Genomic DNA, 12642 nt, shown 5'->3' with positions numbered 1-12642 from the left:
CCATGAAACTTCACATTAACAAAGAAACTTGTGGAATTAAGCTATTAAAGGAATAGTTGAGCCAAAAATGAAAATTCTGTCATTAATTACTCACCCTCATGTTCCAAAGCTGTAAGACGCTTTTTCATCTTCGGTCATAAATGAAGATGTTTTTGATGAAATCCGAGAGCCTTCTGACCCTGCATAGACAGCAATGCAACTGACTCATTCAAGACGTTTAACCATAATTTAATATTTTCGAAAGGAATTAATGCTTTTATTTGGCAAGGATGCTTTCAATTAATCAAAAGTGACAGTAAAGACTTTTAAATTATTACAAAATAAATCTAAACGAATGCTGTGCTTCTCATAACATTTTATGTATCAAAGAAAGTATAATACTTTCCACAAAAATATTAAAACTGCATTTTAACATTATATTAATAAGGAAGGTTTTTTTTGAGCAGCAAATCATCATATTTAAATGATTTCTGAAGGATCTTGTGACACTGAAGACTGAAGAGTGCTGTTGATTTTATTACTAAATTTGTAATCAAATAAATACGACATTGGTGAACATAAAACTTTATAAAACTTGACCCAAAACTAAAATATAACATTCACACTAGACATTCTGATTTAAATGTATTAAATTTTTGTCACAAGTCAAAACATTTTTCTTGGTGAAAGAGCATAAATGTTATACGTTTTCAACCTGCGACATTAAAGATGATACCTTTTTATTTCATTACTAACTTTTCCGATTTATGTTCCTGTAGCCAAGAAACAAACACTTCCAAAGCAAGGTGAAATTCTTCATATTCCGTTCTGAGTTCTGAAGCTATTTGAAAGACACAGATACACACTTATACACCCACTCTCTGTCTGGCAAATACATCTTAACATGCATACAGACACATAGCTGCAGCCTTTTTTCATTCTTATAAACACATCTTGCCTTGATACCTGATATAAGCTGTTTTCTTGCTCCATCTTTGCTTAAATAATCAGTTGAAACTGAGCATCCCATATGGTCTTGAGTTGAGCTTGTATTTCAAGGTGAATTTAACTCAGCTCTAATGCACCAATTGGCTTATTTACCATTATTTATGACAATATACTGAAGTCTTTCTGGTTTAGTTGTTGCTGGAGTCTAATAGGGTTAGACAGGCATGCGAATCAGTTGTGTGAAAATGATGGGAGATTTTCACAGTGCATTAAGTCTTATGAAGAGGACTAGTATTAAGAAGCCACATATATCAGGTCACCACAGCTCACACATACTGTACAGTGTGCAAGTGAAGAAGTTGACAGCTGCATACTGTACTGCTAAATTTAGCCTCATTATTGGTCTCAGTGGTTGGACACATGATACCTTGCTGCCCTGCTAAACAACAGTCCAGTGTATTAGTGTCTGGAAAGTAAGGTGTATAAAGATGAAGTATCAGTAGTGGTGATATGTTGTTAGCGGTTTTATTTTGTGGCCTGTTTACTTGCAGAGACTAACTGGACCATGCTAACCAGCCAAACCTTGACCGTGCTATTTGAGCGTAAACCGCGCCGTCTCTGTCAAATAAGTAACATCTCATCCTGCCGGTGACTGTCGCCATGTTTATGACATATTGATTTGATTTTGTGGAAAGCTGCAGTGTGGTAAACAAAGAGCTCCTGCATTAGATGTGACAGGAACTCTGCTTGCTTTTGTTGTGCTCTGCCTCTTCAGATGTCTGTTGTATAACTTTATATGTATCCAGCTGCACTCAAGCATCAGTGAAGGAGTATCTTAATGCATATCAATAGCATGTGGCATAAAAGAACCCAGCGAGAGGGTGTTTTGTTTCATGCATGGTTAGCTTCTTCTAGTGTTGGTATATGTTCAAAGTAATGTTATATTATTGTACTTCTCATTATTTTGAATTTTACAAAACGTAAAAAGTGTTTTCACTTCCCTGAAATTTTATCATAATTATTTTTATTCTGTTTAATTAGTAAAACTAAACTAAAACTAAAATGTCACCTGATTTAAAACATTTTAATTGATGAGAAAGTGCAAACTGACATCAAATATTCAAACATTTCTAGATTTAAAATATTTCTAGAAGAACAGCACTCTAAAGACTGTTAAAAAAAGAAGATTTACAGAACGTTTTACACTAAAAATATGGTAACAACACTTTTACAGGTTTAACTTAAATTTACATTTAATTAACTGATATTATGTTAATATCAACCTGGTCTCATAAAAATATGAACCTCCGTGCACTTTTTGTGCAACACAGTTTTTATGTACCTTACAAGAGAAATCCACTAAGTGACGCTAAAATACAGATTCAATATGTGAACCCTGGCACGATTATTTTATTACATTTACATTACATAAGTATCGCGGCAGTTCAGAATTGAAATATCTGAGGACTGTTAGTAAATCTGTCATGTTGGAAATATGCCCTACACCAAATATACATACCCAAAAGTGTTAACAAATGCAAAACTGATATAAAAACACATTTGTTGATGTAGCAGTGCCATTTCAACTTCCTTTTACACAGATTTGTGTCAAAACAAAATGACACAGGATTCGTACCAGAGCTCTTTGCCTCTGAAGTATATCTCTGTACTTTGTGAGCTACCGAACAAACCTACAGCCTATGAAAACCCATGGATATGAAGCTAGATATGTGTAATGCTAACATTCAAAAGCATCGGTTTTCAAATATCCCAGCATATTTATATTGTTTTGAAGTCACAACATGATATTCTTCAAGCAATTGTGCCAAAATTATGCTTTATTAATTAAAACTCTGTAAATCTGTGTAAAAAAGAACAAAAGGTGTTGGGAGTTTTACTGCCTCTAGTGTTCATTTCTTTTGTAAACTGCAGTGATACGTACCTGTTGGTACATATTTCTTGGTACTGACGTAATGCAGTAAACATTCATTTAACAACATGATGTTGTGATGTAGATGTAACATAAAACCCTAATGAAAAAAGTAATTTTAACAAGAAAACATTAAATGTGAAATGTAATGCAGGGAATTCCGGGAGTGTTTTCACCATAAACTATACATTCTTTTAAACTTTCAAAAGCTGCATATTACCTTACATGTTATACAATTACATGTTGTTTCCAATTCAGAACTTACCCCTAACCAAGTAAGTAATTTTTACTGTACATTTACAGTCTTTTACCGTTAAAATCACAGTCCCCAAAAAGTAATTAGTTTGAATTACAAGTAGCGTGTTACAACGGCCCCCGGTGCTCTTTCTTCATCTTCTTTTATAAAAATACAACTTGGGTAAGGACATGCATGTACTGGTGTGCTCTAGAAGATCAGACGGTGGTGGGACCAGTGTGAGTCCCTCGTTCCGTGTTCCTGCTCTCTTCTCGGGATTTGAGTTATTCATAAGCTGTGAAGTCATCGGGAGCGAGGCTGTCTGCAGTGCTCCATTACTGCCAGCTCCCACCGTGCAGCAGCGTCGCTCTCCTGCTTCGCCTCATGTCGTTTAGGTCGGTCGTCTCTGACGAGACTCTGATCTAATAGACCTGAGTGATCTGCCGGTGGCAGCAGGAGGGAGACGCACAGCGGCAAAGACATTAGCTGTTTACAGGGATCGTCTGTTATCTTTCACACAATCTCTCCTGCCTTCCCCTTTGCTCCCTGTCTCACCTCCTCCTACTCAAGTGAGAGATCTTGCAGACCCATAGAGCGTGAGAGAATTGCTTGCAGTTGGGTCAACGCGCAAGTCTGTGCAGCCGTGCGAGCGCATGCTATCTTTTCATCTTATCTTTCATTCCGTGCTGCTTGATATTCATTTTATAACTTTACAAGGTAAGTTCTCAGAATTAAATAATAACAAGCCGTGCCGCTTTTTACTGAAGTTAAATGAGATGTCTGCAATCAACAGATATCCAAACATCTATTAAACAGGGCTTTATAAATATGATTTTTTTTTAAAGAATTAATCATTGGGAAGTCTTAATACAATTTACGTTTCAAATTAAAAAAAGAAATTAATGCACAAACCTATTTTTTTGCACATTATTTGCATTTTCATAAAGGACACCACTGGCACAACTTACCCCGACCCACATCATTTTGGGAAAAATGGTTCATTTAATAATTCATGACAGATTTTTTTTTTGCCAAATAATTGACACGGGTTTATACATGGGTGATTCGCCATATTTTTAGAATATAATCTCTTTTTTTTATTTGCAGTGGGGAAAATGCATTTTGACATGGAAAAAACAGCTTAAAAAGGTTTCTTATGTGCATCTCTCAATTATAGGCATGAATAGGTTCTTGGTTACATGACACAAATTATGCACAGTTTGTTAGATTAAAGGGGCAAGGGTGCGTGGTGATCCTTATGCTAGTATACACTAACGTACCACCACACACAGTATTGCCACCAGATTAAGTGTAATGCATTATGACACAAATTGTGCTGGATAAAACAGGCTCACCAGCAGGATTCTATGAATTTATGAATAAAAGAGAAGAAACACCATGAATATTTTGCAAATTCTCTTTGAAATTCATACTTTACAACCTACAATATACAGCGTCCTCATTACAGGCAACTTCCATACCAGATTAGACGTAGGTTTATGCACCAGTGCAATGAACTGTATTGTTTTCCAGAACTTTATGAAGATTACGTTTTTATTATTCCATAGACTAAACAGACTTTATCAGCATTCGTTACACATTCAAATATAGAGAAATATATGATGGCTTTTGATGAATCAGTCAAAAACTTTGCAACCCATTCTCTTTCTGTAATATCACGGGTTTCCAAGTGCGACAGAATATCAAGCAGGAGAATTGCAGGTGAGGGTTTGATTTTAGCCATGAGGAAATGATTGATTTTTAATGAAATTTTCACTATCAAAGTCAATAGACAGATTAACGTTACTTACAATTAGGTGGTGCAGATCAGCGGGAAACACCAATGTGACCAAGCCGCACATGGAAGCACACAATTTTAGACTGCATTCATTTTACATTATTGCAATTGGAAAATATTTGTTGACAGATTTAAAACCTGTGCACAAAAAGATTTAACTGTATATGTAACTGTAAATTCTGTATCATAGCCTGTTTTTTGAACCAGGTCCCGTAAATCTGAAAACAACACCCTTGTGTGTGCATGTATACAACCAATCCGTATATTTAGTTAAATGATGATGTAATCACCCCATGTTTCGTTCTCCAAGACTTCTTCTCCATTTTTAGTGTATCTTTGTGGCAAAATTCCAGCGCCACATACTGGTCTGGCATGCATACTACATAGTTTTAATAATTTTTTTGTGGCAGCATGCACCAACAAATCATTCCCAATAGGAAATGCATTACCAGGTAAAAACGCTCAGGGTTACATTATGGTTCCACGTAGAAACTTTAACATCTACAAGAATTTGAGAAAAGGTTCTTCAGATTGTTAAACCATTCTTCCCCCATAAATGGCAGTTTTCAGTTTCGATTTAATGTATGAACAAAAAGCCTCTTTCCGAAAAGCAGTCATCCCCCCAAGCTCTTCTCCTGGCCTGTAAATAACCTGCTCTAGCTCTCAAATCAGTGTCAGAGCATTGCCTGCAATGAATCCATCAACCAAAAGTGTCATGGCTTTGGCATCTAATCGATGCTAGTCTCTGCCCTTCCATAGGTCAGTGTCAAAGCATTGAGACATCTCTGCCAGAGCCGCAGAGCCTCTGATTCAGTATGACTCAGGCCATCTTTCAGTTTCTTTCCCTGTTAAGATGACATAGACTTCAGACTTTTTCCTATTGTGAATACTAACGAATATGTTTCTGAATATCGTTGGACACACACTTCTGTTCATACACAATAACCTTTGATGTCAAGATGATGTTTGTCAGGCTGCTGGGAGACCATCTGGAGCTGCTGCAAGCAGTGGCACATAAACATTAGCAGTCGACCACAGGAGTCAACCTCCCTCTGTCCACCCGCCCTTTCTCTTCACTCCATCTATGTAAGAGGTGGAAAACACGAGCAAGGACACTACTTCACTGAGCCATATGCTTCTTTATTTCAGCACATTAGACTGAGGCTTTGAGTATGACTTATCGTTGGTTGCGTTTGAAATGGAAGCAGCTCAATGAAATTTCCTGAACCCAGAAGTTCACTTTCATGGTACACTGGTTGTAAAAATGTAAAAGACCGAAATGTCATCCTAACGTTCCCTCTCTTTCTTTTCCCTCAGGTGCAAAGGTCATATTCCACCAAGTTCAGGCCATAAGAAAGGTAAGCCTTTTTGTGTGAATGATCACAAGGTTTTACATAAGCGCTTCACGCCGTGTGCTACGGCTGCTGGAATTACTGTGCACTGGCACCACTTGGTGGTGAAGAAAAGAAAAAAAAACCTTAGAGAGCCCATAAAATATAATTATTTAATTTACAGTTATTTAAAAATATCTACTATCAAATATATGTATATATATATATATATATATATATATATATATATATATATATATATATATATATATATATATATATATATATTTTTTTTTTTTTTTTTTTATCCACACTTTTTACTATCATAATATTATATAATAAATATTAAATGCTTTATCATAATTTCTCACATTGTTTGGATTATTGGTATCAAAAATAATTTTATTAATTTATAGTTCAAGATTGCATGTCTGGGACAAGGGCAAAAGGGAATGAATGATGTTGCTTTAAATAAAAATCAGCACATTACATAAATACTCTTGTAAAAAAGAAGTAAACTTTAGCGTATTTTTAGGAAGAGTACTTATTACACAAGTAAATAATACTTTAAAATGATATATTTGGTGCAAAATTAATGAAGTGTAATGTTTTTGAATGCTTAATTGTATGGTTATTGTAATTAATATTGACAAATGAAAATACAGTTACATTTGTTATATGCAATAAGATAAACATTAGACTTTTTTTAAGCATTTAAAAATCATATTAAACACATTTAATTTGATTGATTCTTTAAATTAAAACTTTAATTTGCCATTACAAAGTGTACTTTTTAAAGGTGCAATTAAGTGTGTTAAGAAACAAGTAAATGTAAGTGGCATTTTATTTAATTGATATTACATAAAACACTTTTAGGACTAAAAAACTAGGTTCGACAACCCAGTATTGGGTAAATATTTGACAGGACACATGCTGGGTTATTTTGACCCAACTGGTTAGGTTAAATGTTTTTACTCAGCATGCTGGGTTGTATTATTCAAGTCAACTATCAGTTTAAAATGGACTGGAAATTTAAAAAATCACACACAAAGTTCCTACAGGCAACAGCAATAAACACAATGGTGTGTTGCCAAAATCTGAGCCAGTGAAGGACTGTTGTTCACGGGGGAACCACCACCTCGCATTTCACTCCTAGCTGAGAGATGCCACGACTGACTCCATAACCTGCTGTAAACAAACAGTACTGAGATCACAGAACATATTTAAACATCAAATAAAATGATATTGAATAAACTGTTAAGTATGCAAGACAAAAGGCGTTTCAATCAAGCAAAGCGACTGTTGCTGACACAGATGACTGACGTCTCATAAAATAATAGGATTTACAGCACAACAAAGACATTTATAAATGAAATAAAATGTATACAAACCTTTTATTTCATTGAAGAAGTGTAACAAATGGGCGGGGGACCTCTTTTTCCTGTAGTGGACTGTGATCAGACTGTTACTCAGCAGCTGGGTGGTTTTGTTGGAGACAGGCTCAACCCATAAATAAATATATGATATATATATGGATAAATAACCCAGCATTAAAAAGGTAAAAAAAAAAAAATTTAATTCAAGACAATTTAAATACTAAAAATAACCCAACAAAATCACCCAACTAAGTGAACTCAGCATTTTTTTAGAGTACAGAAAAACTACCCAGCACCTGGGTTAAAAACAAACACACAATAAAATGACCCAACAAGTCAAACCCAGCACAACAAAAATAGTATTTTTACTAGTGCACGTTTAATACAATTGAGCACATTTCTTTTTCACAAGTGCCTGGGTTTGAAGAAACATCTTTATTGTTGCTGACAGTACTCTTATTCTCTCAATTACAGGAAGAGTGTCCTTATTGTCCTGACAATGACAGACAGTCTGACCCAACAGAAGACAACTCTCCTAGACCTGCACAACCGGTGCAGCTTCCTGCCTTCCCATGGGTCCAGCGTTCCTCTCTAATCAACCCCAAAGACATCAGCACTGCCCACGTCACAAAGAGCCACCGTAAACTGCTCCTCAAGAGCGGCCCACTTGTCCAGCAGGCTAACGCTGACCCTCCTGGCCAGATCAAGGGGAACCCAGAGCGACTGACTCAGGTGCAGCTGTCCCGTCAGAGGCTGATGAGGGAGGTCTGTGCCAAATACACAAGTGGAACCACCAAACAGACTATAACCCGCATGCACGTGTCCCGTGTCTTTGTGGAGGACAAGCACAAACTCCTCTACTGCGAGGTGCCCAAGGCGGGCTGCTCCAACTGGAAGAGGGTGCTCATGGTGCTTCAAGGCCTCGCTTCTTCCACTGGAGAGATCCAACACGACGAGGTGCATTATGGGAATCATCTTAAGCGTCTAGACTCGTTCGATCAAAAGGGCATCGTTCGTCGTCTGAAGACCTACACCAAAGTCCTCTTCCTGAGGGAACCTTTCGAAAGGCTAGTGTCTGCTTTTCGGGACAAGTTCGAAAGCCCGAACTCGTACTATCACCCAGTGTTCGGGAAGCCCATCATATCGAAATACCGCAGTAACGCGACGCAGTACGCCTTGCGAACGGGAGCTGGCGTGACCTTCAAGGAGTTCATCCAGTATCTGTTAGATGTGCATCGGCCGGTTGGCATGGACATCCACTGGGAGCCCGTAGGACATCTTTGCAGTCCCTGCTTGCTGGACTATGATTTCATTGGGAAATTTGAGACTCTGGAGGAAGAAGCCAATTTCCTTTTGAGAAGTATCGGAGCTCCTAGCAATCTGACTTTCCCTAGTTTTAAAGACAGGAACCCTAATGCAGAAAGGACATCTTTGGATATCACAAGGAGATATTTTGCACAACTAAATGTGACGGAGAGACAAAGGGCTTATGACTTTTACTACATGGACTATCTGATGTTCAACTACTCCAAACCATTTAAAGATTTATACTGAGGCTTCTACAGTAGTCTAACGAACTCTGTGTCGGCCTGATGTTCACATTTTGTCCCAGTGAGGTTATTTTATTACTGTCAAATGTCATTGTTTGTTTAATAGCAAATTTCGATGTGAAATATTACTCACATTCTCTATTTATCTCTGCAGGCTGGTCCTTGCGTTTGTCTTGTTATTTACAAAACATATTCGATTCTATTCGGTAAGAAAACCCTTAATGGGATAATCTGACCAAAAAAATCTAAACTGGACATCATTTACTCGCTCTTCGTGTTGTTTCAGACCTGTTTAAACAAATAACGAATTACTGTGAATAATGTTTTTGTAGAAACAACGAAAGTCAATAAGGCCCAAAAAAGCATTGGTGGACAAAAACTCAAAATATATCTTCTTCTGTAAAGGTGAGTAAATGGTGTCAGAATCTTCACTTTTGGGTAAATTGTCCCTTTATTGTGTGTGATTTGTTTTTTCTCAGATCGCCTAGAATGAATAGACTGTGCTAAGATTGTCTAAAAGTTATCATGATATTTATATTAGTGTTGAAGGAAAAGTGTCCGATCACGAGTATCACTGCTCGATAAAACACTGCAAAACATTTTTCACGACGAGACGGATCGTTGCTGGATTGCGTGGTACGTCTGGTAATGGTAAAATCAGTTTTTTGGTGAATGTATAAAGAACTATTCGTCCACAGCGTGTCATGCATTAGAGCATGACCTGCTACACCTTTGCCTTACTTTCACATTTCTCATGTCATGACGTTTTTTCTGTATAATAAATGTAAGCACAATATTTTAATGTAAGTAAGATGACATCTCTGACATCGACATTCCAGTCATTTCCAGGCCTTGGTCACTAGTAGAGCGGTACAGTTGTCTCACCGCGATCTTTTACCACCGTTTGAAGGTTAGTGGCATCCTTTGGATCGTTATCCAGCATATTTCTCATCGCAGAAATATCAAGCAGCACCGGAAGCCTGGCACATGAGTTAAAATGTCCGGGCCCGTTCTTAATTTAAAAATAAAGTAGAAGTAATGTATCACTACAGGGCGCTGAGGAATGCTTACGTCTGATTGGTCAGCGGCCTAAAAAAAATGTGTGTAATATAATAACGCTATTTCACTACTCTTGTTTCATTCAAACGCACCTGGCCTCATCTTGCGTCTCAGTTATTAACTGTAGTGAAATGGGCCTTTAGAGGACGTGATATTACTGTAATATATTGTTGCAGTGTTTGTCTCGTTTCCAGGCTGCCGTGCAATGGATTACATATATATATGCATAGCGATTATTTTTCTATTTTACCCCAGTTTTGGAAACAAAAGCAGCAACCCCCATCTCGCAGCAGTCAAAACTGGTGTTGATCTTTACATCTTGTCCTCCCACTCCAATAAGTCCTCCGCCGCCCGGAGCAACTGCGGCTGTTTTAGCTCCACCCCCTCGTTACCCCCTCCTTATCTCACAGAGCCTGGGGCTTTGACATCCTGTTCTCTCTCACAATCTACAGACTCAAAGGGCACATCAAATCAGCTACCATTTGTCACGTGGACGACAGAACAAAGAAAATCCCCATTTTTCTTTCTTCAGCACCAAAATCATATTTAAAAAGGAGTGGCGGGGGGGGGAGGGAGAGAGAGAGAGAGAAAAATTAGTTTCTCCGTATGATTGGGTTTCGGAATGGAAGGAGCTGGAGGCGTGAGAATAAGCTCTGAACTAACTTTTACAAATTAAGTTATTACAAAAAGACTCCGGAAAATCTAATTACCAAAAGAAGTGTAGACAAAATGCAACAGCATCAGAAATGTTGAAAGTTTCAGGTGAGGAGGTGACGCGCCGGACGCAGCGCCCCGCGTCCAGCAGATGGCGCTGTGGTCCAGAGAGCAGCGCGGGCGTCGACTGAAAAAAAAAACCCTCCAAAAGCGAGCGTCTACATTTATTTACGCGTTCATGCATGTTGCACAGGTACTAAAACCGCCTCTCTTGGCAAAACGGTGCCTCCGAAGGTGCAACAATTCAATGCATGAGCATAAAAAATAAGCGGCTGCATAATTTAAACAATATCATTGAAATTTTAGCAGTATAATTTAAATACTATTAGTGGTTATGAATTAACAATGTTGATATTAATGTTAATAAAGTCCTACGGAGCACCGGGGCGAAATGAGTTCGTGTGAATTGTGAAAGTTTTTAGCTTTTAGCTGCTATTGATTACCGGGACGCTTTTGTTTTTCTGTCTCCGGGCGGTTTTATTTGACTCGCTTGAATAAAAGCTGAACTGTAAGACCAGGGATAGTAAGTGTTACTGGGATATATAGTTTTGTTGGCATGATGCACATCATTGGGATAACCATTACTCCCCTCATCTCTCTGTAAATTAAGGAAATGAAGTGCAGGCGCTCGGGGCAACATTCTAAGCTATTTAAATCTTTAAATTTACATCTTCCTCCAGCGTCAAGTAATTGAACTAACTCCGGGCTTGTTCCTTTAATTGAACAAAAATATCTTGTCTTCCTGCTGCTCGTCTGATGTGGGAAACTAATTTCAGCCAAAGGCGAGAGAAATTCGGCTGTTAAGTCCAAACAGTTTGCAACATATTCCTGTGTACAAACAGATTTGCTCTGCCGTGTTTTCGCTCGAGAATGTGGGCCATTATGTCGAAGGTGATAACATTAGCTCTGTGCCAAAAGATTACCGAAGGTAATTGGAAAAGAAATTTGAAAATTCAAATTTGTGACGAGAAAATGAAAGGGGTTTTCACGACTAAAAACGGAACCGAAATGTGCCGCCACACAGGCCTTATTGTTTATTTATAGGAATTAATTTTAAATTTGCGATTTGTTTGTCGTACCAAACGTTTGTTGCCAAAGCTTCTGGTACGTTTTATTTCCACCTGACGTTCGAGGGTATAACCTTTAGATATTTTCAGACGTTACTATCGCGCGATTATTATTTTTTTAAAACCGGCGTTTTCGCACGTTACCCAAGGAGACGTTTCGGAAATATCGCAAACGCGTGTTTATTAGCCGCGTTTAGTTTGGTCACTGGTTGGCGCCAGATGTCAAGGCACAGATCGTTTCGAGGGGAACGGTATTACAGCGGTCTAAAACTGTCAAGTGTCCTTTTTGTAAAAAATGTTTTCGGCACAATGAGCCCGTCTTCCACCTGAAAGCTGTGTGCCATCAAGGCAGACATCTCTATCTAGCCGCGCGCAAAAAATTGAAATGGCGCGTTTGGCTCCAGGCGGTTGTGTGGGCGCCTTTTGCAGAGGCACAATGCATATCGATATACGTCATTTAGTTTTCATGGCCAGCAGAGCATTATTAGACCGCTGAGAGAAACATATTAAACCGAATTAAGAAGATAAATTCTTTTAAGCCTGTAAGAAATGTCTGGAAAAGAAACGCGGATCAGATTGACTTGGGGGGGGAGAAAACGGCACGAATCATAATAAAGGGTATGCGATGCCGTTCAAAACAAAAGATTGTTTCTCT

At 38.0% G+C, this 12642-nt stretch overlaps 1 protein-coding gene across 3 annotated transcripts in view; it reads left to right on the top strand.

The window, feature by feature from the left end:
* The window catches only part of si:ch211-269c21.2 (carbohydrate sulfotransferase 8), a 49703-nt gene extending 37585 nt beyond the window's left edge, over positions 1–12118 (top strand). For 2 of the 3 annotated variants that reach the window (XM_043227622.1, XM_043227621.1), the window contains exons 4-5: positions 6208–6248; positions 8072–12118. In XM_043227622.1, the coding sequence (XP_043083557.1) occupies positions 6208–6248; positions 8072–9151 (1121 nt within the window). In that variant the 3' untranslated portion in view covers positions 9152–12118. The remainder of the gene's footprint in view (positions 1–6207; positions 6249–8071) is intronic. The other variant, XM_043227623.1, reaches the window with a different exon arrangement.
* Positions 12119–12642: the final 524 nt, after the last annotated feature.

This window comes from Puntigrus tetrazona, chromosome 25, assembly GCF_018831695.1.
Source record: "Puntigrus tetrazona isolate hp1 chromosome 25, ASM1883169v1, whole genome shotgun sequence".
NCBI classification, from domain to species: Eukaryota; Metazoa; Chordata; class Actinopteri; order Cypriniformes; family Cyprinidae; genus Puntigrus; species Puntigrus tetrazona.
Note: the sequence above shows the minus strand (reverse complement) of the source record. Positions and strands in the feature narration are given on the sequence as shown.